Source organism: Typopeltis vanoorti, chromosome 19 (genome assembly GCF_054136105.1).
Source record: "Typopeltis vanoorti isolate ZY-2024b chromosome 19, IOZ_Tvanoo_1.0, whole genome shotgun sequence".
Classification (NCBI taxonomy): domain Eukaryota; kingdom Metazoa; phylum Arthropoda; class Arachnida; order Uropygi; family Thelyphonidae; genus Typopeltis; species Typopeltis vanoorti.
The window spans coordinates 44,646,393-44,673,495 of NC_143567.1; the positions used below are offsets into that span (position 1 = coordinate 44,646,393).

Consider the following 27,103-nt stretch of genomic DNA (forward strand, 5'->3'; position numbering starts at 1 on the left):
TGGATTATAGAATATTAGCATGGATAAGAGGATGGCTGATTGACAGATATCAAAAAGTGGTATATGCAGGATGTGAGTCTGCAAGATTTAAAGTAACCAGTGGTGTACCACGGATCAGTGCTTGGTCCACTGTTATTCAATCTGCACATTAGTGATGTTGGGAATGATTTGACAAGTGACATACAGCTGTTTGTTGATGATGCAAAGATAGGTAGGGTAATCATCAATGCTGTTGATATGCAGTACTTGCAGAATGATTTGAATAGACTGGAATTGTGGGCATGGGAAAATGGATGTCAGTTCAGTGTCAGTAAATGTAAATTCATTCACTTCGGCCACCTGATTAGATCTCCAGTGCCATATTATATTGGTGGGATTACGCTTGAAGAAACTGATGAGGCTAGGAATCTTGAAGTGTTAGTAGATAGGAAAATGATGTTCAGGGGCCATGTAGCAAAGATTGCAAATACAACTCAAAAGATAATTGCAATGCTGAAACGAACATTCACATGTAAAGATAAGGATGTCATTTTGCCTCTTTACAAGGCCTTGATAAGACCTTACTTGGACTATTGTGCACAGATCTGGTTTTTGTTGTGATTCTGATACAGTGGAGAGAGTGCAAAGGAGAGTGTTAAAAATGATATCCACATTGTAGAATACTGATTATGAAGACAGATTGAGAATTTGTAGACCGCAGACATTAGCAAGCAGATAAGAGGGGTGATATTATATAGACTTACAAACTTCTGAAACATTAATACAGGATACATTTCAATTGATTGAATTTTTCAATTTATGGAGGGTGGGGAAAGGACAAGAGGGTATCTTTGGAAGCTGAGAATGAATGCTGCTAAGAATTGGGGGTGAGGGTTAGATTTTTCTCTCATAGAGTAGTGGGTGATTGGAATGGATTGCCATTGGATGTTGTGAGTGTAAGCAGTGTGAATGAATTCAAGAATAAGTATGATAGCTGGTGCATGTAGTATGTGGCCTCCCTCGATGATGAAGGCCACATTGTAAAGGAGTTTGTAAAGGCTTCTTCCTGTCATGGATTTTAGGCCAAGTGGCCTGTTCCAGTCTCATGCCATTGCTTTCTTGGTCTTCCATTTATTTTATATCCATACAGTATTTTTGGCAGTCTGCTATTATCCATTCAATTTAGATGTACTAGCCATTTTTGTTTATATATACTTATACAGCCTGTGTGGCTAGCCTATTGACTATGCGCTTCACAACTATATACCTGGGGAAGGAGTGTCCTAAGTTCGATTCCTGCCGATGACATGAGGAGCTTAAGGATGTTCCTCAGCCACAGCCAAGTTAGCTGGTCTTGGGTGTGGACAACAGGGTTTTTTTCCACCATTTTATCTGGGGTTTTTCATCCTGCAAGCAGGCAAACTGGCCACATGAATACATAGGATATAGTACAACAAGGCAGGCAGCAGGAATCCACCTTACTCATAGTCATTTCCCTAGATGATGGTGTGTGTATATATAGCTGTTCCTAAATAGCCGAAAGGCTATAACTTCAACATACTTATACAGTGGTAATTGGTTTTATATTCAGGGATTGTAAAATTTCTTCATTTGTTTTATGGTCCCACTTGATATATCCAGCTAATTTTCTGAGAAATTTTTCTGTTATTTGAATTCATTTTTCATTCTTCTTTTTTATGTTCCATGTTTCACTTTGATATAATAAAGATGGTTTAGATAGACCATTATATAGTCTGATTCCGATGTGTTTTTGTACCAAGGATGGCTTAAATATATTATTTATTATGCTGTTTACTTGAACAAAATTTGATCTTTTAATGTCTTTTAATCTTTTTCATCTTCATATGATAAATCTCATCCCAGGTATTTGAAAGTATTTACTTCTAATATTTTATTATCCATGACTATTTTACTTCTTATTGGGTTTTCTAATTTGAAGGACATTATTTTTGTCTTTACTTTTGATATTCTCATTTTATACGAGGTGTGACAATTTAATTCCCAGAACAGCTACATAGTGTCGCCCATGTGGTGATTTGGTTGGAGTCACATGAGTAATCACGTTTGTACGTGTTTTAACTAATGCATGTGTCAACCTCAAGCCGATAGTGCCATTTGCTCGTTGGCTGTTGCAAAAAAAATAGAGGTCTGCATGTAAAATTTGGCATAAAAATGTGTGATCAAAATTTGGAGCAGCATGTTAAAATCCGATTTTTGTCTGAAAATCAGCAAAACTGCTACTGAAATGTTGACGCTGTTTAAAGTTATATATGGTATGGATGCTCTGAAAAAGTCAAGTGTCTTTGAATGGCATAAGAGATTCAAAGATGTACAAGAAAATGTACATGCCAACCCCAAAAGTGGACAGCCAAAAACAAAAATGACGGACTCAAATGTGAACAGACTGCAAGATTTGGTACGGTCTGACAGATGATTAAGTGTGTGATTAAGGGCTGAATTGCAAATGAATCAAGAAACAGTCAAGGTAATTTTAACTAAAGAATTGGGTATGCGAAAGATTTCTGTGAACTCTGTGCTTAGGATCTTGACTGACGAACAGAAGTATCAGTGGCTTCAAGTTGTGACTGATCTTTCTGCAAATATGCACATGTTTCCGAGAGTAATTACGTGACGAAACCTGGTGCTACCAGTACAATCCCAAAACAAAACACCAGAGCATGCAATGGAAAACCCCGAGTTCACCACATCCAAAAAAAGCACACATGTCACATTTGCAGTTCAAGACCATGCTGGTGTGTTTCTTTGATCACAAGGGGATAGTCCACTATGAATTCATTGAACAGGGACAAACAGTCAACCAACAATGCTATTTAGAGGTACTGAAAAGATTATGAGATTCTGTTCGGAGAAAAAGATCTAAGTTTAAGTTGTGACCTGAACAAGTGGATCATCCATCACAACAATGCACCAAGCCATAGTGCGCTCATCATGAGAGAGTTTCAGGCCAAATAATCAATTACCGAATTAGGTTATACTGGTTATTCACCCAACTTAGCTCCCTGTGATTTCTGGTTATTTCCAAAATTAAAGACTGTGCTAAAAGGACGAAGATTTTCTTACATCACTGATATCCAGCATGATGTGATAAAGGAACTCGAGTATTCTGGAAAGAGTTCCAGGCCTGTTTCCAAAAATGTGAACATCGTCTAAACCAGTGTATAAATGCACAAGGAGATTACTTCAAAGGCAGCAGCAGTCAATAATGTATAGTTCCGAACGTAGATTTTTTACAGGTGCATTACGAGAATTAAATTGTCACACCTCATATTATTTTGAAATTTCATTTAATGATTTTACTGATCTCTGTAAATCATCTTATGATGTAGCTAATACAATTTGATCATCTGCAAATAATAGTGCATCTATTTTTATTTGTGGGTTTATTTGTATACCAAATGGGTTATGCTATTTCCAGATTGTTATAATATTTTGTATATTATTATTATTATTATTATCATTATCCTAAGACCTCATGGAGTCACAGACTCATCTAGGAGGTCACACTGCTCCTTAAACACATTCAAATTCTCTGTGGATGCCATGCTTTCAGGAAATGCATTGCAATCATTCACTACTCTCCATGCAGAAAACCTGCTTCTAACTCTCTTGCTCACACCTGCCTTATACAGCTTTCACCATTTCATAAAATGGTGGAAGATTGGGGGAGAACTTAATCTTATAACAACCCCTTACCAACTTGTATGTCTCTCATATCACCCCCCTTTTTGCTATCCACTAAACTCTGCAAATTGTATTTCTCAATCTTTCTTCATATTCAACATACTAGAGATCAGAAACTATTTTAGTCGGTTGCCTCTGGACCCTCTCCAACATCTCTTCATCCTTTTGAAAACCAGGTAACCAAATCTGTGCATATTAGTCCATATGTAGCCTAATCTGAGTCTTATATAATGGAACCATAATCTCCTTATGTCTACAAGTCAGTGTCCTCTGCATCATTGCCAGAATTCCTTGTGTTGTTCCTCACAATTTTGGCAATATGTCCTCAAAGGAGTGAAGAGCAGGTTCTTTGCATGGAGAGTGGTTGGTGAATGGAATGCATTGCCTGAGTGTGTTGTGAATGTAGGCACATTGAATTAGTTTAAGACACAGTTGGATGAGCTTTGTGTGTGATAATGTGTGCTTCCTATGATGAATCGCTTACTCCATGGAGATCAGATGTTAATAATAATAATAATAACTTTAAATAGCAGTAAAATTAGAGAGCACAAAATCTAAACAACGCTATCCAGAGTGCCACACAGCATGGAAAAAAAAATTATAGATCGGTGGGGGTGGGGGGGGGGATAAATATGTTATTAGATGGTTTAATTTAATAGATACTTCCCATATACAGATCAGTCCAAAAAACTAGAAGAAATTATGAACATATGCACAAAAATTCATGAAAATTTGAGCAATGAGGACGCCCCCCTATCAAAAAATAAAGCAAACACACTGATCCATATCCCAAAGAATAAACCTTACTGGTTCTGTACAAAGTTGCTAAGTACTGGTGAGAGAACTGAAGTTTGTAGGTTCTTGTAGGATATTTCATTTTAATAACTACATCTTGTAATCTTTGTGAGATATGAATAAAGATTGAAGCACATTTTAAGGTTTCATGGAAAAAATACGTCACATATAAATAATTCAACAACACGTTTAATCAATCCTATATTTCATCTCAGTCACTCAGACATTGTCAGGGAAACAAGATTAAAATTGCAAAAAATTGCACAAAACACGACAGCTGTATTGGGATGATAGTGGTGATGAAGACTTCATGTTGAGGACTAGGTGCTGTAGTATATAACAACAGTTCTGGTGACACTGGAAAGGTGTAAAGTGGAATCTCCGACAGGTGGTGCCTGTGAGTAAGTTACTATAGACTAGTGCTCCAGCATTTTAATGCTATTGCAAGAGTTTTCCATTCAAATTAAACGCCGAAAGGAAATCTTAACAGCGGGTACCAGGAAGCAGATAACTTCAGCACAAGCTGTAAGTACTTTTAGTGCATTAAACTAGTTATATTTCGATCTAAAAATCGGCCACATGCAAGTTCCCGCTATACCTACTGTACAAAGCAAAGATGGTGGCAACAAAAGCCAACAATGAACAAGCACCCCATGTCTCGTCAGCGTAGCGCCGTCAATTGCTGACAAACCCATAAAATGCCATAGCTGCAAAATCGATATAAGCAATAAAAAAAAGGGTATAATGTGCGAGTTCTGCTGCCACTGGTTACATGCTTCCTGCACAAAAATGGACGAAACAGTGCGCAAGATATATATCGACCTTAACCAGCCTATTTCTGTTTGCTGTGCCTCCCCTGTAAAACAGCTCCTGAACTTAGGCAAACGAATAGAAAGCTTTGAAACACATCAGTGTTATGAGCAAAACTCTTTCCTCCAAAATACGCACACTAGAAACTAAGCTCAAATCAAGTGCTCCTTGAGATAATCGCATCAACGGTGTACGACTTGATGGAGGCCAAAAACAAAAAATTCAACGTCGTCATTTTGAACTTTTCAAAAGAAAATGGAAAAGCACTAAAAGAAGACATCACCAAACTAGCTGAAGAATGCAACATTGACCCTAAAAATATCGTCAGGTCCATCGTTTCGGGCCCATAAACAAAAGCAAGGATGGAACGAACTTTCCACACCTTGTAAAAGTGACTTGCAACACACTGACAATCACATCAAAACTAATAGCAGCGAACAACAAGTTCAAAGACACTTGTTCCCAGTCGCGCATACGTGCTTGACCAGATTTATCATTTGCACAAAGGGAACAAGGACTCCATCTTCGAAGACAACTTGCAGAAAAATGTCAAAATGATAACTACTGTTGGACCATCGACTACAGACAAGTTAAATTGGTACAAAAACCAAGTGACGCCACTATGGTGACCAGTATGCAGGCACTGCATAGGAAATGTGTAGGACCCCTGCGGTAAAACATATGACTCACAAAATCCTACAAATCCACTTTACCAACATCTGTGGCCTAAACTCCAACCTTAATAGTGTTCACTACCACCTGCAGTCTACCAAACCCTACAAACTACACACTCTTTAATTCCTTTCGACCTAAGGGTGGTGTCTGTGCATACATCTGCTCCAACATACCTTGCCAGAGAGCACCAAACCTAGGATTGCCCAACTCTGATCTTCTCTGGATGAAAATATCCCTACCCAACTCAGTCAAATTCATATGCTGTCTATTGCTCCCCAAATGCAACTCTGAGCTCTTTAATTTCCTCTCCCTAAAAATTGACTTTCTCCAGTCCCACTTTCCCAACAGTGAAATCATCCTCTTAGGAGATTTTAATGTCCACAATACCAACTGGCTTTCCTCCTCCAGCTGTACAGATCTTGCAGCTAGAGATGCTGAAACATTCGGCATCACTAATGACCTTACACACCTCATTCAGATGCCAGCCAGAATACTTGATAATCCAAACACTCTCCAAACACCCTAGATCTCTTCCTGACTAATGACCCTTCCAAATACACAGTGAATGTAGAGGGCCTGCTAGTCAATTCTGACCACAACCTAGTGCTCGTCTCCTCCCCCCATGCAACAATGCATGCACGGTCACTCCCATACAAGAGTAGTTTAGCATTATAACAGTGCCAAATGGGACAGCCTCTGCAACTTCTATGCCTCATTCCCATGGTTAGACTATTGCTTCCGACCTTCCAACCCAAACGCATGTACTGAACTCGTAACCAGCGTAATCCTCACTGACATGGAATCATACATTCCCCACAGTACTCTGACCTGCCATTCCCTAACCCTGGTTTTCCAAAAGATGTGCCAAGGTAGTACAAATAAAAAACCAAACATAGTGTCACTGGCTCAGATCAAGAACCCCATCCTCCTTTAGAGCTTATACCCAAGCCTGAAATAAATTAAAAAAAACAATCAGTTGCCAAAACAGAGTTCAAAAGAGCAAAAAGCAGGAAATTAGCAGCCTGTCCAAATGGCAGCTGAGCCTTTTGGTCTCTCGCCAAAGCAATTGGCCGTAACTTCTGTCCAACACTATTCCCACCTCTATCATATCCAGATAGCTCCATTGCATCATCCCCTACAGAAAAGGCTAATCTCCTGGCCTCACACTTTGCCTCCAATGCATACACACTCAACAATGGCAAATATCCCCCAACCATTCCAGATGCCCAACATACAATGCCCACCATATCCTTTTGCCAAAAAGAGATCAGCAAAACACTGTCTAAATTAGACACAAAAAAATCTCCTGGCCCTGATGGCATTCCTCCAATTGTCCTGAAGGTTTGCACACCAGAACTGTCTCCTGTTCTATGTCACTTATATATACTGTCTTATTCCACTGGTATCTATCCCACAGCCTGGAAATTGGTCTATGTTCAACCCATTCCCAAAAAGGGTGACAAGTCACTGCCATTCAACTACCGCCCCCATCTCGCTCACCTCAGTCCTGTCTAATAAATGACTGCCAGTATGGATTCTGTCACTGCCGATCAACAGGAGATCTGCTCACATATGCCACCCATCTCTGGTATGTTGTAAACTCCAGCATATTTAAAAAAACGGATGACTGTCTTTTGGAGATCATAAAAATTGGCGAATGGTCTATGCAGGTTTAAAAGCTGCACATACCCTGCTCATGTGGCTTGAATTATATTGGCCAGACTTCAAAAAGTTTTGAAATCAGGAAGAAGGAGCGCATAGGAGACGTCAATAATAATAGAGAAGACAAATCGGGGTTAGCCTTTCATTTTACTGGGACTAATCCCATTATAGAATGGGATAAAAGCTCAATGCCCTACTTAGAGGAGGACTTCCACTCCCGAATTATAAAAGAAGCCACAACGGTTCTCCACTCAGAACAAAACCTTAATAGAAACCAAGGACTGATTCTGCCCGAGATCTGGAAGACCTTTATTAGATCTTTCAACATGCCAGAACTGAATTTTGCTGCCAACTACAAATCGTTCCTGCACAACAACAACTTGCAGATCATACATGCGCTATGTGTGTGATGTACGCGTTCTTCTGCTTTTATAAAAAATACAATTGTATTCGGTTTGTTTTATGGTTTTAGTGTTAACAGTTTTTAGCATTTAAGTTTCTTACTATTTTTATACATCTTTTACCCTGATGAAGCCAGCAGCCACAGTTGGTATAACTTTGTTTTAAAATAAATTTGACCAAAAAAAACCACCCAAATAGTAGTCATTTATTGTCTCCTATAGTTCATGTGGTCAAAAATAACAGTATTACTATCAGTTAAAGTAGCTTTAAAATTATACTTTATTAGTTAATATTAATTATTCAAATTAATATGTGGATTCTACTTCAGGCAGTATATATTGCACCACTAAAGGCTCTTGTTCGTGAAAGGATTGATGACTGGAAAGATCGTTTAGAAAGGAGATTAGATAAAAAGTAAGTGTATCTGTGTGAGTGGGGTTGTGTATGTGAGATTGTATATATGTGTGTATAAATTTTACTCCCACAAAAAAAGTTGATTTTAAAAATAGTTAGTTCAATAAAAAAAAAAACTGGATTAATTTATGTGAACAAAATATAAATTCTGATAATGTCTGTGAGATTTCTTCTTATTACTTAAAATTCCAGAGGGGGGGGAAATCATAAAATTCCCTTCAAAAAGATTATTTTCCTGTGCATGTTTGAATAGGTGTAAATATGCAATAGCTTATGTTGAAATTAGTATTGGGGCAGTACTATATTTTATGTTGACATAGTTAACTTTCAGTGTAAGCAACACCATTATAACATACTAGTAATCCTTGTAGAAAGGCTTATATGTTGGCAACACATGACTGTTGAATTATTTAAGGAATTTACAATGTATACTGGAATATTAATTAAAAGAAACTTTAATAAATACTTCCTATATTTCGGCAATGTCACATTCCCATCTTCATGGGAACATACAAATATGACATGTGCACGCAGGTACTACAAAAAGCAAATGAGGCAGAAGACAAGAAACTATTGTTATTCCTAAAGTCCTAATGGTGCCCCCTAGCAGGCTATGTTGGATTGTCTTGGCCGTTGAGCTGATGTTCTCATGATGTAAGTCTTCCAATTTTGTTGGGGTTTGGAACATTTTTTAGAGCTGAGGCTGATTCTATGAATAATCTTTCATACTTAAACTTACTGCAGTGTATTACTTTGGCTTTCTTCCAACGTATTCTGTGGCAGGTATCCAGAGTCTGCAAGCCCAGAGTGGCTGTAATGGTGAAACTGGATGTAGTCTTTGGGTTCCGAAATCCTGATATTCGCTGTCCTGCCTGTTTGGCCAAATTTGGGAGAATTACATCATGAGAACATCAGCTCAACAGCCAAGACAACCCAATATAGCCCACTAGGGGGCACCATTAGGACTTTAGGAACAACAATAGTTTCTTGTCTTCTGCCTCATTTGCTTTTTGTAGTGCCTGCATGCACATGTCATATTTGTATGTTCCCATGAAGATGGCAATGTGACATTGCCGAAATATAGGAAGTATTTATTAAAATTTCTTTTAATTAATATTCCAGTATACGTTGTAAATTCCTTAAATAATTTAATAGTCATGACTAGTAATCCATTGGTTACAATTCTATGCTAAAAGAAATTCACTTAATGGCAATTCCACTGTTCCTGTGGAACTACAAATTTACTAAAGTGAAAGTTGACTTGTAGATTGTGGCTTTCCTTTAGCCATGAACACTTTCAGTCTTTCAGGCATAGTTTATACCAATTTGTGAAAATATAACCAAGTATTTTTGACTGTTCTGCCTTTACCACCAGTCCATATGCCATTGTTGGAATATTGGTTGTTGTTTAGTCCTTCCAGTATTTGACTGACTGGTCTCTTGCCTGCTCCCATTCTACTGAGTTAACATATGCTTTCTGTGAGGAAGTAATGTTTTTCCACCTAATTTTCCTTAAGCTGTATCACAATACTGCCTCAGTGTGGCATGTCATATTGAAAGAGACATAGGTCTGGTAAAGTTGCCAAAATATAGGAAGTATTGTTAGCCAAAAATGTTACATAATCATTACTATACCAGGAGAAATGGCTCTAGATAATTATACTTCCTCTACCAAACTTCACAATTGAGATGATGCACTACATTATCCAAGTTATAATCATGTTCTTTATATGACTGTAATCTCTACTTTTGATTGCTGCAGTTGTGTTTGTTTATGGGTACAACTACCCATCAATAAGAAACCAAGAGTGTACTTCTTGAGATGGTTTCCTATTGACTTGAACCCATGTAATCTCATTGAACTGCAAAATCACCTTTCCGAGCATCCTTTTGGTGTTGTTTCCTGATTTCCTGTTGGTGGAGTGAGCATTGTCTACCAATATATTACAGAAATGGAGAGTCACTGATATAGCATCTTGTGATAACACCTCATTCAAAGTCTGTAAATTCTGCACCAGGGAGATAACTGTTTGCCTTATATAATAGTATAGGGCATGTGTGATATCAGAATGATTTCAGTCTAAAATAGTGATTATCCTAGTGATTATTTCAGTATAGTATAGATCCAAATATGTACATATATATATATATAATGTGTGAGTTCAAGTCTCTCATCATTGGCCTTTTGAGAATAAAAGTGATGCCGGGTTTCAGCAGAGATAGAGTAAGATAAAAAGATAGAGTGAAATAGTAATAGAGGAGAGAAAGAGGCCTCAGTTGACCAATTTTAGCTGTTGACCCACCGGGTACTTCTAAAACAGTTGTTTGACTTCTCACTCATTAAAAGAAAAGTCCCAAAAAAGGGAAAAAATACACTAAAAATCTAACAAGAGTATACAGATAAATGAATATTAAAAAATACTATAAAAACTGGTATATGAAATATAAAAGCTTGTAGAACCTAATAAACAGATAAAAACAAGTGAACAAATTGGCTAGACGACCTGGCCCAGGAGATTCTGCCTTAAAAGGACTCAGGGCTGTCTCGATGTTGTCCTTTGCAGCCTGGGTTTTTCAGGCTAACTCCCCCTACATGGGAGTAAAATGAAATTAGACTAAAAGGGTAAAACTAATAAAATCTGAGTTTAAAAGGTCATAAAAACAATGATGTTACAAATATATGCAACTTTAATTCTCCCCTCTGTAATCTGACTTATGGTTGATGGCCTACACCATCTCCTTAGAAACCATTCTTTGCCCAAGAGGTATCTTTCCTGCTCCAGTAATCAAGGGAAATAGGTAGAGAAGCAGTTCCTAAATCGATGGTAGATTCTGTTATCTTCAGCGAGGAGATGTTTTTTATGTATTTTCCATATATATTTTATAACATTGTTGACAAAAATTGGAATTTTTTGTTTTTCCTCACAGGTGGGGGAAACTGCAATAGTGCCACCTCAGAGAAAGTGGGCAAAGTGATCCTGAGCACTTCAGCTAGCCTTCACCAAATGTGCTGTACTGATGGGCACTGGTAGAAGTGGTGCCCTACAGTTTCAATTGCATGGCAAAACTTTACTTTGCAAAAGGAATCATAAGGTTGGGGGGGGGGGGGGGAATATATTAATTTCACTAGTTTCTCTAGGAGTCGGCTGCAATCGATTCTCCAAGTCAAATCCCGGTGAAAGGGATGTCCCTAGCTGTTTTTGATATTCATAAAGAGCACCTCTCCATCTGTACCCAGATTAGGTGTCTCAAAACAAAGAAATTGAAAAGTTTCCAGTACAGCTGTTTTGGACTAAGATGAAGCACCCAAATCCCATCTGTAACAAATCTTTTCAGTGTTTGACATATTGTATAGTACCATTCTGGCACCATCTCTGCACTGGTCCAGCATGGCCAGTGGTCACAAACAGGGTAGAAAATATCCAACAAAGTATTTAATTAGATTGCTAGATGGGTGATTTGATGCCAGTGCATTCCATATAGCTCGAATAGTGTTAGTGAAATAGAAATATTTCAAGATAGGCAGGGCAAATCCTCCTTGCGCGGGTGGGAGATGTAGAAAAGTTCTGCATACCTTGTGTTTCCTGCTGCTCCAGAAGAAGTTGATGAGCTGCCTGTAAATAACTTTATCTTGTGCATCTGCGATGTTTGTTAAGTTGATAGTGTGTAGCAAGCATTGGTATTATGATAGTTTTAATGACTGTTGCTTTACCATTGAAAGATAGATAACTTGGTTTAAAAGGGATGAGTTTATCATGATAGGAATTGAGTTTTTGTATTGATAACAGAGGGCTTCCAAGAAAGGGAATTCCTAATATTGTTAATGATCCGGTTAATGGTGTCAAACCATATGGAAGATTGACAAGGCCGAATTTTCCAAAATTTGATTTTTGTTTTGTCTAGGTTAGCGCAAAGACCACTGAGCACACTAAACTGTTGCAGTACGCCAAAGAAAATATAAATGGAATCAGAATCCCCCAGGGTTCCAACAGTATCATCAGCAAAAATGATGGGAGAGTCGTCAATTTTATTTTAAAAAGTTCCAGTACTAAAGAGAAAAGACGGAGATTCAGGGGGATGCCTTGCCAAACACTTCTGTGTATGGGAATGGGTTCAGACAGGAACCATTGATGGCAATAGATGTTATTCTATTGTAGATGCTTTTGATTATTTCCCTTATGCAAGAAGCTACACCTACTTTTTCTAGAATATAGTGCAGAAGTTGTGCTTTGCAATTTCGAACACTTTTTCCAAATCACTGATTTGGAAAAAGTGTTCATCATGAAGTGAATAAGATCTCTTATCAGAAATAGGTTGAGTCCCATTGAACTACCTGGAACTCCATACACCTGAGTGCTGTTAAGCACATTTGCTATGTCCAATTTCGGACAATTACATGCCACTTTTGTGAATAACTTGTTATCTGTATTGGTCAAGGAAATGGGCCACCAGCTACCCATGCTATTCAGGTGTCTCCCCTTTTTGGGGATAAAAATCTTGGGTACTCACTAACAGAGTCAGCAGGTACATGTCTGGTGACTAAAAACATATTAAAAATTGAGACCAGAATAGGCAAGATGAAATTCCAAACAGACCAATAAAGCTCAACACCTAGTCCATCTAGGCCAGGGGTTTTCCTGAGTTTTAGTTCTTTGTAAACCTGAGTAACCGATGCTATTGGTCTACCTTAAAGTGCACATAGGTGTTCAGGCATGCTTATGTTCCAGGTGCTAAAGTTGCCTGTCACCCTCGGAATAGGCTGAAGTTGCCTGGCATCATCGGAATAGGCTCTCAAATAATGATGAAAAAATTGCTGAAGGATATCTCTCATGGTCTTGAAAGTTTGACCATTAACTTGGATTTGCCAATTTTTTTATTATCATATGCTGCTATGTGCTTCCAATTGTAAAACGCAGCCGAGCGCATTTCCGCATAATGGAGGAACAACCTGGCACAGAAAGCGAGCTCATCGACTTTTTTTTGTCTATCTGCCTGTAGCTCAATTTCCTCATCTTTAATTAAAGAATTTCTGGGAATACTGTTTCTTTGGTTCACATGGTACCATCCTAGTTCTCAGTACGGATCTCTCATTGTTTTCCTTTGTGTATAAGCCCTTTCTCTCGAGCAATTCTGAAAGAGCCGTTTTACTTCGTTTTTAGAAGTAGCCCATGCGTCTCAGTCCCAGTGAGCATTCTTTCATTTTGCATTGCAGTTGCAAATCCTCATACATTTTCTGGAAGTTTCTGAGGTCCTATGGATGTGTCAATGATCTCAGGTAGCTCGATAGTTAACAAAACCATTTTATGGTCTGTTACTGAACTGCCAACTGCTATACACCCTACTGTATAGCAGTTGGCAGTTCAGCTCATGGCTCTAAGTTTCTGAAAATGTAAATGCTGTCGAGTCTCGTTGAGACTCCTCCATGTGATCATGTGGTACCGATTCTGCCTGGAGTATGCTCCCTCCAGATGTTAATGAGGTCGATATTATCACAGTAGAGTTGCAGTTCCCTAGAGCCACCAGTACCAGAATTGTTTGTTGATACTGCTCACCTTGTCATGTCATGTGACTGCAATACAGTTCCAGGCTCTCCCCCCCCCCCAAATGATATATTGAACCCCATAAAAGTAGGGTTCTAGGGATGTTAAGGACCTTCATCACTGGTGAGTATTATTAGGGCCATAGACAGTGAGGAAGCAGATCGTTCTACCCCCAAATTTCCAGTGTATAGAGACTAGATGTCCTGCAACATCTTTCTGAACATTGAAAACCCCAACTGAATAGGCTGACAAATAAGCATCCCCCCCTCCTCACACAGTGCTTACCAAAAACTTTGTATAGGGGAAGCTTCTGGTAAAGTTTTCAGTGTCCCAGAACTGATAAAAATGCATCTCCCATAGAAATAGTACACGAACCTGAAGTAAAAATAGTCTCCAAACATCATGCTGTGAGGAGATAGATCACAAACCGTTGATATTCAAAGTGGCAGCGTGAAAAGGGGAATTGTTAGTTGTTAAAATTTTTAGTATGGTACCCCCCCTTTTTTTTTACTATTTCAGTTAATGTCTCGTGTAAGTCGGTTATGTCCTTTTCATGAAGACCCATGTGTAAAGCTGATATAGAGTTCTTAAATGAGTCTGATGAGACAGTTAGTATATCAGTTGTGGAGAGAGTGGACCATTCCATGTTGACACAGGGGATGACCGAACCTTCCTTGTTGATCATGTAAAATACTGGTTCACCTGTTGATTGTGGCAAGGAACCTTTCCATTGCACTGGAAGGGGTGAATTATTAATTACCCCCCCCCATTGTACTCAGAACTGAAGGAGTGTTGCTTTCTTTTGCTGCATTAGAGGAGGTGGATGGGTTTTGTAAACTGTCACACTTTTCTTGCAAATGATGTAACTGTGGTGATGGAGACAGCTCTTCCTTGCAGATAGATTCTGTCTTGACTGGTTGTCATTTTGATTTTATATTTTCTTCTTCTTGCCGTTTAGTTGTTGCAGTTGTTACTTCCATTTCATCTACTGTCCCTCCCCCCTCCCCCCCCCCTCTTGGGCAGATGATGTTGACTGTGTTACCGGTTCTTCAATTGCTGTGTCAATTTTTGTAGAGGCAATCTCTGATTCTATTTTATGGTTTTGCTTTTTCTTTTCGGTTGTTCCAAGCAAAGTCTTTATGAATTCTGTCTGTTTCACTCCCTCAGAATCAGCTGTTGTTGTTGGTAGCGATGGAAATTCAGGAGCCCTGTTTGTGTTGCTCTGACGTGTCCATGCTTTCTGAATTAGCCAATGGGGAGTCGATAGTACTTCAGTAGCCCCCCCCCCCAGCCATTCTGGTGCTGTTCAATAATGACACATGTTAATCTTGCAATCTTGTTGCTGGAATTTTCTGCAAGGGCTATTGCAGTGCTCTAGACTGTGCCTCAATTTATTGTGGTTACAACATTTGGCTCTTATGCATTCTGCTCCCAGATGGTCATAGGAGCCATATCTAAAGCACTCCTCCTGACACCCGGGTAACTAACAATAACCCTTGCAGAACTATTCAATACGAAATCAGGAAGAGGGCTCTTCATTTCCATAGTAAAGCTAATCTCTCCAGATTTCCATTCCGGTAAAGGTACTGTAAATGATAAACCTTTCTTTAAATCTTTAACAGTTTCCCCATTTCAAGAAGATCTTATGAATGACATCGTCGCTGTTCTCAGCATATTCTAAAGGAAATCTGTCATTTTGATTATTCTAAGCAGGCTTCACAATTATGATCGGAGTTACTTTGGCAATGGCACATTTAAAACCTTGCAGCAACTTGTCTCTAATTTTTACATTCCTGATTACTATTTGATATCTTTCCCCACCATATGGGATGAAGCTGTAAATATTGCTTGATCCTGCTGACTCACATAAAGCTCGCATACTACTTTTCTTTTGATCTTAGGGTCTATTTCAAAGCCCGACGTTCTTACTCTAGGCAAGAGCAAAGCCATAACTAATTTTAAACTGTTATAAGAAAAAAAAGGAGAAATAAAGTAAGTGTAGTGGTCAAAACCACTACAGTATATGCTGTAGGAACAAGTCCTACCAGCAAATAATCATAGAGACCTGAAAGTCTACTAGCAAAATCCCGTAGGTCAGAAGCCCTACCAGCAAAAAATCCTGTGGATCCAAAGCTCTACTAGCAAAAATAATACTGTAAGCATGAAAGCTTACTAGCAAAAGAATCAGCATATGAGAGAAACTAGATACAACCTTACCTCACAAAAGACATTCTTACCACTCTCTCTCTCTCTCTCTCTATACACACACACACTTCTGCTGTCCAACTTTGCTGTACATGAGATCATGCCCAACAATACCATGGCATCCAAAATGCCTTCAAATATCAGCAATACATTTGCAAGTAAATTTATAGCTGTTGTTTTCTTGTAATGTATATTTTTGTATTTCTCTTCATCAGGTGCATAACATGAAAAGATGATGAAATTCTAAGAAGATGAAATTAATTGTGCATTCTAATAATAAATTAATTTTTCTCTTTTGGTATCTCTTAGCTTCTAGTCATTAGATTTCTTTAATTACACACACACAAATTGTTTATTGAGAACTAACTAGAACAGTCTGACCGGCTTCCCTTTTCTGACTGCATTAAACCAGCAGGTAGAAATTCTGAAGCATTTGCCATTCTCAGCAATCTCACGCAGTTTATTCACATCCCAATCTCTTCTTCACTGGTAATCCTAAGTATGTTGATTTCTTCTTTTGACATTGCCTGTAAGTGAATTTTTGTGATGTGATGTACAATGATTTTTATGATTTCTATCAGTATGGGAACATTCATTCTCCACTCCACTTTAAATTCTCATACATTAACCAAGCCAAAGTTTTCCAAGAAAAAAATCGGGCATCTTGCGAGACACAACAAAATCTTCCTTTCTATCCACACCAAGAATTAATTAGTTGTAAGCAAGTTATCAAGCACATGAAAAAAGCGATTTTGAAATGCCCAAAGCAAGAAACTTGCATTATCTGTAAATGGCAGCCATTCATTTTAGTCTCTTGCTGAAGACATTGACCACAATTTCTGCTTCCATCTCTTTCACACTCACATGGTTCTGCAGCATCATTACTACAAAAGCCAGTCTTTTGATCAGCCTCTATAATTTAGTCAGTATCAACGATCTTGTAGACACAAAGAAAGAAACTTATTTAAGTTTTTTTTTTTTGTTTTTTCTAGCTCAAGATGAGATAGCCACTCTCATAGAGGCAGAAGGGTTTTTCTCTTGAAATTCCAGTTGTTCATCCCAGAAAATAAGCAGACTAGTCAGAAAAATATTCACATTATAGATATAATAACGCTGGTGTCATAAACCTAACTGCTTCAGCCATAATCCCAAAAACCACCAATCAGTCTTCTGCATTATAGTGCTGCTCTATTTCTTGCACTGATGATCTTTGTAAATATCTTTCTCCGATTCCAAACTCACAACTTTTAATACCCCCTTTTTTGTTAGAAAAATCATAACAACTTGTAGACACAAAGAAAGAAACTTATTTAAGTGTTTGTTTTTTGTTTTTTCTAGCTCAAGGTGAGATAGCCACTCTCATAGAGGCAGAAGGGTTTTTCTCTTGAAATTCCAGTTGTTCATCCCAGAAAATAAGCAGACTAGTCAGAAAAACATTCACATTACAGATATAATATGCTGGTGTCATAAACCTAACTGCTTCAGCCATAATCCCAAAAACCACCAATCAGTCTTCTGCATTATAGTGCTGCTCTATTTCTTGCACTGATGATCTTTGTAAATATCTTTCTCCGATTCCAAACTCACAACTTTTAATACCTCCTTTTTTGTTAGAAAAATCATAACATCTTGATACAAAAAACTATTCTTCCTTGTGGCATTTCTTGGATTGTTTTAAAAGTTCATGCTCTACATTTGATTCTTGTTCATTTATTTTTACTGTTGGTATTCATCCTGTTACATGAAAATTAGTTCATATTCAAATATGGTAATATATAACAATCTTGACTACCACATTACCATCCTATTGTTCTCCTTTCATTTCTTTTTAAAGTAATGTCACAATCCATTATTATTATTATTATCATCATCATCATCTGATCTCCATGGAGTTAGAGACTCATCGTGGGAATCACACACCATCGCACACAGAGCTCATCCAACCATGCCTTAAACTGATTCAATGTGTCTACATTCACAACATACTCAGGCAATGCTTTCCACTGACCAAATACTCTCCATATAAAGAACCTTTGCCTCACTCCTCTGCTCACACCCTCCTTATACAGTTTCCAGTGATGACTTGTTCTAAGTTATATATCTACTTTGCCAATGCTATTGCCAATTCCCTGCATTCCCTTAAGACGTGTAGTGATATGTTATTCTATAAAAAATCTCTTCCATGTTAACTTAATAACAACCCCTGACTAGCTTATATTTCTCACTCATATCTTCCCTCCTCCTTTTATTCACGAGACTTTGCAATTTACATTTTCTCAATCTGCTCTCGTACTCCACATTCCAAAAACCACTGACTACCTCTGTCAATCTTCTCTGGATCTTTTCTAACATATCCTCATCGCCAGTGAAAACCTGGTGACCAAATCTGTGCACAATAATTCGTATGAAGCCTGATCAAAGCCTTATACAATGGCATCATAACCTCTTTGTTATACCCTCTTCTTTCCAATTTGGGGTTTATTTTAATTTTGGCTCTCACCAGTCAGTGATCACTTCTGTTTTTATTTGATTTAGTACTGAGGTATCTTGGACTATTTCTTTCTTTCCACATTTATTATTCCACAGTATATAATATATTTCGTGTTTTATTTCTCCATTTGGACTTCTCCATGTTTGCTGATGAAGAATTCTGTAAGAGCAATTCCTGAATTGTTGCTTGTACCATATACGTATGGTCCTATTGTGTCTATTTGGTGAGAGGGATGATCTACTTTGGCATTAAAATCGCCCATTACTATAGTAAAGTTTTGATTGATATTTCTTTTTTTTGTCTGGAGCGTGCTGCAGTGAGTCATAAAATGCTTCTATCTCTTTATTAGTGTGGGATGAGGTGGGAGCACATATTTGGATGATCCTGATTGATTTTTTAAGTTTGGAGTTTATTTTAAGAGTGATTTTTATTATTTCATCTGTATAAGTAAATTCTTCTATAAGGTGTGTAATTTTGGCTCTTGTCAGTCGATGGCCACTTCCTGTTTTTACTTGCTTTAGTACTGAGGTATCTTGGACTATTTCGTTATTATTACACATTATTATTATCTATTTCATATTATATTTCTCTATTTGGGCTTCTCCGTGTCCATTTTCTTTTGGGGAAATTAGACTATTAAATCAAGAATGCTATTAGTGGTACATTAATAAATAAAGAAGTGACATTGAAACTAACCATTATATCTGAATTTGTATGGATGTGATTTTTAACTAGTGATTTGAAATGGACAGAATTTTTTTATAAAATTAAAATATAACTTTTAAGAAATAACAAATTACAGGTAACCCTTGTATAATGCGGATGTTAGGTTCCACAAAAATGGCATGTAATATAAATGTTATATAAATTATGCAAGACTCAGATCACATAGAAAAAATAGGGTTAGGTTCCGAAATTGTTTTTTTTTTTTTTTTTTTTAAAGATTATATAAACAATGACATATCCAACAAAAAAATATTTTTATTTAATTCGGGTAATTCATGTAAGTTAAGAAAACAAATAAACTATGAAACAAATATAGTATAAAATTATAAAAAATCATAAATTGTACATAAACTTCATTGCACATAACACATAAATGTTTTAGGCAAATTAAAATAAAATGTATATTTTAATCGTCATCACTCTCTCTTCAAAACTAACATTTTGTAGATGTTCTTTATTTACAAGTGGCCAGACGTCATCATCACTTGAAATCTCTTGGACATCATTAGTATAATTCTCTTTGCATACTTTGGTTGGTTTAGTTATAAGAAATTAGTAATAAGATCTTGCTTACCACTATGCTGCAATTTTTTATTAAATTCATAATACAGAGCTAAACAGATATCCAATTGTCCCATGAATTTTCCGGAATGCTCCATTGAGAGGTCATTATCCATAAAATAACTTTCTTGCCAAGTCCAATCCTTCTGCTAATTTCTTTAAACTGAATTCTTTAATGAATTCATCATAATCAGAATCTTCGGCAGAACTTTTCCAGCCATTTGGTTCAACATCATCTATTAATTGTACCACTTCCTCCTCATTTAAATCTATTTCCCCATCAATTAATTGACTAATTTCGTTTTTAACCATATCGCAAAAGCGCTCAAGTGGCAATTACTGTAAAAAAATTTTTTTTTACATAAAAAAAAAGCATTACATATTGTATGTAACTCACCAAAAAATAAAATGCTCAACTTGAGATTAACACACTTATGATTTTGAATGTGCTTTCCTGGAAAACGAAGACAATTTTCAACAATAAATACTTTATATGGTAAACAATTGATGTACATGCGTGCTAAAGGGTATTTCCCCTAATATAAATTCGCTACTTATAACTACATGCGTGATACTGGCAGATGCAAATTTAACAGATAAAATTTGATTTTTAAGTCGCGCGTTGAAAAATATATGAAAAAGATAAAAGGTTACTACAGTTTGTATACTGTCTTATATCGAAACTGCGTTCAACAAGGGTTACTACAATTTGTAGACCATGTTATATTGAAACCGCATTATACGAGGGTTACCTGTATTACATATATAAATAATTTGTAAGTATTTTGCAAGTAACCATCATATTAATTATGATGTTTTTTTCCTAGGGTTGTTGAGTTAACAGGTGATGCCATGCCTGATGCTCGAGCAATAGCTGCTGCTGATGTAATTGTAACGACTCCAGAGAAATGGGATGGTGTTAGTCGTAGCTGGCAAACTCGAAACTATGTTCAAGCTGTCTCCTTAATTGTGATTGATGAAATACACTTACTTGGTAAGCTTTCAGTTACATTAGAAGATCAGTATAAATTGGCATTTGATCACAGAATTTTTGTACACAAACTGAGATATACATAGAAATATCACAAAAATGAGAGGTTCTACTAGCAAAAAGTTTTAAGACTATTAATTCATTATATTTCATGTAATACAAATTCTGTTAATAAATTTGCATGAAACTAGAATTTTCTAGTAAATCTCATTTCTGTATCAGTAGCATTTTCAGCAAACACTGTGATACTTTTGTCTCAGATTTTGTCAACTTCATCTCAGTTACCATTGTTCTAGTTTCAAGATTGCATTTTGCAGTTTTTTTCAATTACTAATCTAGGACATAGGAAGCATAACATAATTGCAGTGTCATTTGCATTTGGGGTTGTTGTGGTGACAACTGTGTGGGATCTCAGCCATATGGATGGCAAAGAGCAGAGATGATAGCAGGAAGGCTTTAAGGACACCTACATTTTGCATTCAGATGATCTGATTTTCTGCAGCTTCACTTGGAGTTTGTGATGCTAAGATAGGATTTGGTAAGTTTGACAGTCCTAGTGGAAATTTGGCATCCAGAAGTTTGAAAAGAAGCCCATTGTGCCATATTTTGTAAAATCCTTTCTCAAATCTAGGAAGTCTCTATGCTACTTCCAGTTATGCCTTATATTGATGTTTTCCACAACTCTGAAAACTTGTTTAGTGGATTAGTTCTTCTGGAATCTACATTTGCTTATCAGGGATAAGATTTAAATCTTTAGTGCCTTACTTTCTGTAGTCTTCTTCCTTTCTCAGGTATTTTTTTAGACAGGAGAGCAGGCTGATTGGGCAATAGTTTGGGGAAAATTGTGCTGCTTTTCCTGTTTTTAGGATTAAGATTATCAACTCTGACCTGTGCTGGGTGATATCTTAATATTGCTTTATATATAGCAACCATATGCATTACAGCTTTATGCAGCAGACATTTGAAGATATTGTTAGAAATCCCATCTGCACCTGGTACTTTCCTAATCTTAAGTTTGGTGATTTTGTTCATCTTAGTGGGCAATATTAGCTGGATGGGGTTTCCACAGTTTTTGCATTTTATCACTACAACATATACTTGGGTGTGTACTTAACTGATGAAGTCTGGATCCACATAGGTGGAATTTGGACTATAATGCTTCTCTAGGCTGTAAGTAAAGCTGCATTGTGGTAAACTAGACATTGTTCACCATAGATTGGTAGGAGGTGGATTATGGTCTATGCATAGAGCTTTGTCTTTTTCCAGAGTGTCTGGTCCTCTGTGTTTAAGAACAGAAGTTTTGTTTTCCACTATTGATTTTAATGGTTTTTAAGCACATATTGGCTTTTGTTCATAACCATGTTGAGCAGTTAGTTCTGTAGCCAGTATTGTGTGGTATTGGTGTGTCTGGTTCTTTCTTTCATGGATGAAGTTTTTAATCTCATCCAGGAGTTAGTCAAAGTTTGTGTCTGGTAAATCTGTAATGGCAGCTGTTATCTGCTCTCAAAATTGAGTCATCAGTTTTTCCCTTTGAATCGATTGTAGATTAGTTTAGAGCATTTGTGAAAATATCCGTCATGGATTCCCAGTCATCAGCTGTCTAGTTAATGGCTGGGAATCAATCTGGAATTTTTTATATCATGAGCCCAGTTGGAGTAACACTGTTGTGGTCAGCTATGGTTGTCCTGCACACTTATTTGGTATTGGTATGTGATGTTTTGTAGTATTACTATGTCATGGGCATCAGGAAGTCCTGCCACACTGTAGTACATTGGTTCTGGAGGTCTTAGAATTTTGATGTTCATAGCAACAGCAACAAAGTTGTTGGTTAGTAGTTCTGCTGCCCCAGGCTGTGTGCTTAGTATTCATATCTCCTGCTACTAGCATTGCTTGGTTTGTGAATAGAATTTTAGTTAGTCTGCTTCTGGTAACTTCCAGTTATTGGAAGCAACATAAGATGCCAAAATTGAATTAATGCAGAATTCATATATTTTTCATGCACAAGTAGTAAAAAGGTGTAGCAACTTATTATTAAAATATTCTGCATCATTGATAGTTGTAGAGTGTTTTTTCACTTGATTACAAAGTAAATTATGCTTGATAAGAAATTATGTTCTTTTTAATCCTTTATCCAAGTGCAAACAAATAAAGATACTTCATGTTCAAACTTTATTTACTTATACTTGGATAAAGGATTAAACAATAATGCAATTTCTTCTCAAGTATAATTTACTTGGTAACCAAGCGGAAAAAAACTCTGATCCAGAGGATTTTAATAATAAGGTGTATGGAAACTATTGTATATCGAAACTAAATGACTTCTGTATAAATTCAACCTTGAAAACCTCCCCCCCCTGGAGGATCCATCCCTGTCCTCTGGTTGTGAGCAGCAGACTTTGTATGGCAGCATGTGGAGTTGATGCCTCATATTTAGTGGGCCCTGCCCACCACTGCTAAGGTGTGATGTGATGGCAGGCAGGGCTGAGGTTTGATACAGTGTTTGGGTGGAACCCAGAAGTTATCTCTTGAGATTTATTGAGCTAGTGAGAATGTGATATCATTTTGGTCACTTATGAGTTTTTGGAATCCTGAACCAATGAAATCTTCAATAAAAGTCAAACATAGTCTGAGTAGTGATCCTTCCCTTAATGCATAGTAATATAGTATTTCTTCTTCTTTTTGTTTTACTAAAGTGGTCTTTCTATCTTATTGAAATGTGGGGCCTCACATGTATTCACATTGACAAAGGGATATTGTAAAACTCTGGAGAAGAGAGATACCTGGCATCTTTTAGGAAGGTGGAAACTCTGTTTAGAGGTTTATAGATTGTTTTGTTTCCATGTCATTTTAGGAAAGAGTCCAGTCTGTTTGCTGTACTTTTGATGTAGGGTAGGAATATAATGTATGTATAGCGTGGTGGTGGGGTTCATTTTTAAGGATTTTGCAGGTTATTTTGTTCAGATTTTATTACCAGAACCCTTTATTCCAAATGCAGTGTTAGTCCTGAGGACAAAATTCACTGTACTCTGAAGGCTGAAGTTTAGAAAATTCCAATTTTCTTAGAAGCGTGGTAATGTGAAGTGTCTGTGGGTATCTATCAAATCAGATAACTTTAGTATTGAAGAGGACGTCAACTTTGAGGAATAACAAAATTATTCTTCCACTGTACCACTCTATGAGTCTACATCTTGACTTTGCACTCTGATATGGTCACCTGCTCTCTGAAGTGATGAAGAGAATATTGAAAAGATCCAGCTTAGGGTAATCTTGGTGATAACTGACCTGGGAATTATACATATTATGGTAGCCTGAGAGAATGTGGTCTTTCAAGTTTGAGTAATAGATGGAACAGAGGGAATATGATAGAAACATATAACTTGATATAGGGATCTTACAGTATAGACACAAATAAGGTTGTATTTACAGCTCATGGTTGGTATGTGTGTGTGGGGGGGGGGGGAGTTGGAGTATGATTTCTGGATGCTGAATAAGAATTGTTAGTCCATGTTCTCATGGTGTGTGGAGTGGACTACCAGTGGATGTTTTAGATACATCTTCAGTGAATGCTTCTAAAGAATAATAGATATTTAAGCCTCATATGACATGGAAAAGGCTTCTGCAAGGACTGCTTGACCCAGGCAGAGCATGTATTATAATAATAGCATTGTCTGTTATTTCTATAGAAACTTGTACAGATATCAGTAATTTAATTCACTGGTTTGTTTGTATTGAGGATATAATTTAAATAATATTTTCAATTTGTGAAAACAAGCTTGTTGCATACTGAAAATAAATATCAGTGTTTCTTATGTGCATCTTATTGTACTCTGTTAGCCATCACAAAGTGCTGAAGCAGCTCTGCCATAACCATTCACATTATTAATCAACTGAGTATTCAACTTCTGCCTTTGGTTAGCTCTCAGTATTTTCAGTAGTCTGCTTCCACTGATGAGGCCTCAACAAAGATAGAAACCAATCAGTAATTTACTGTCACTTTAATGCAGTATTATACACCCAAGAAGGGAATGTGGTGTACATGCAGTACATGAACAACTTGATGTGAAGCAACTGCTTTGTACACAAGTGACCTAGTCATGAAAATATTTTATGTTTATGTACAAAAGTTTGCTTACTCTTGAGTAAAATAAGGATGAAAACAAGAATATAAGTTATTTTCAAGTATAATTTATATGTGCCCATTTGTTTTGAACATTGTACATGCAAAAAGTGCAGTTGATATTATTTGTGTTGAAGTTTCTGGAACAGAAAACTACATTGACATGGAAGCAAATAAGTCATCTACTTGCTAAAATTAAGTATTTACAAGGTGACGTTTCACTAGCTTTATGAGGAAAAATTTAGCTAATAAATAAGAAAGACAGTCATGTGCATGGAAGGCAACAATGCTGCTCTTCATGGTGATTCCTGTTGTTAATGCTGATGGGTGGTGCACCAAAATCTATATAAAATCATACAATCCATTCTGTTACAGTTAATCAGGTTCTGTAGATCTTGTGAAGCTTCCAGGAACAGTCTCTCCTATTTAAACTGGGATTTGTGAAGTAGCCTGGCTTTCTTCCATCTTATGAAGTTGCTGAGAAAATTTGCTTTTTGTTTCTCCATTCCAGATTATTATTATTATTATTATTATTTTATTATGTGATACCTCCAGGGAGTCCACAGACGCATCGAGGGAAGGCACCTACTTTACAGCTGTCTCCACCACTCAATCCACACCACAACTAACTGCAACTACACCAAAGCCATCTACCATCCACCACCACTAGTATTTCCACAAACAATCACAGCCATCCATACCCACAGCAGGATTCAAACGTGCAGCCTTTTGGCTGGAGAGCGGATATGCTAGCCACTTGACCAACCAGGCCGGCATGTTCTTTGTTCTTTTTTTCTGACCAAAGGAGTTCATCCTGATTGTCCAAAATATTGGGTTCCACACTTGCAGCGGATGCTGTACATACCTTGGAAGGAAAGCGGGTTCAGGCGATCCTTGATTTGTTTTAGGCAGGTTCATTGCCTGGACACTCTTTCCTTCCCAGGTGTCTATGACAGGACTGGATAGATGAAAATGGGATATTGTATGGGGGACAACATGGTTTTGTGAAGGGTAGATCATGCCTCAGTAACTTGCTCACGTTTTATAACACAGTGACGGCTGAACTGGATAGGGGTAATAGGTTTACAGTGATACTACTGGACCTTGCCAAGGCCTTTGACAGGATACCACATGGAACCCTAATCAGTAAACTGGAGCAGATGGGTATAGATATAGGGTTGGTAAGATGGATAGGAGGGTGGTTGAAGGAGAGATACCAGAGAGTGGTTTATTCAGGAGTGGAGTCAAAAAGACATCTTGTGACTAGTGGAGTGCCGCAGGGCTCTGTTCTTGGACCACTGCTTTTCAATTTGTTCATCAACGATATTGGAAAGCATTTGAGAGGAAGTGTTCACTTGTTTGCTGATGATGCAAAGTTGGGTAGAGCAATTGTGAGTGCACAGGATGTCTAAATTTTACAGGATGAGTTGGATAGTTTGGAGGACTGGGCTAAGAAAAATGGATGTCAGTTTAATGTGGCAAAGTGTAAGGTTATGCACTTTGGGGTGAAAAGAATAGCAGCAGTATATCGCATTGGTGGAACCGTACTCCAGGAGATTGATGAGGCCAGGGATTTGGGAGTGCTGGTGGATAGGGAGTTGAAGTTTAGGGGACACATTGCAAAAGTGACTAAAACAGCTCACCAAATCACTTGGCTTATGAAAAATACTTTAACATGCAGAGACAAACAAGTTGTTGTTCCTCTGTATCGAGCCTTGATAAGACCCCATCTGGACTTCTGTGCCCAGTTATGGGCACCAGGGTTTCTTCGTGATGGGGAGGAAGTGGAGAGGGTCCAGAGACGAGTGACCAAGATGATAGCAGGTCTGTGGAATGAACCTTATGAGAATAGGTTGAGGATTTGTGGGTTGCAGAAATTGGACGATAGGCGAAGGAGGGGTGATATGATTGAGACATTCAAATTACTGAAGGGTTTTTATAAGATTGATCCAGAAGATATTTTTGAAAATATGACTGGTGGTGGGAGGACTAGGGGCCATGCATGGAAGCTG

General features: G+C 37.5%; 1 protein-coding gene across 4 annotated transcripts in view; it reads left to right on the forward strand.

The window, feature by feature from the left end:
- Nucleotides 1–27,103, forward strand: part of obe (activating signal cointegrator 1 complex subunit obelus) — a 596,544-nt gene that overhangs the window by 370,924 nt on the left and 198,517 nt on the right. For all 4 annotated transcript variants that reach the window (XM_090409638.1, XM_090409636.1, XM_090409637.1 and 1 more), the window contains 2 exons: nucleotides 8,375–8,460; nucleotides 20,811–20,977. In XM_090409638.1, coding sequence (XP_090265764.1) covers nucleotides 8,375–8,460; nucleotides 20,811–20,977 — 253 coding nt within the window. The remainder of the gene's footprint in view (nucleotides 1–8,374; nucleotides 8,461–20,810; nucleotides 20,978–27,103) is intronic.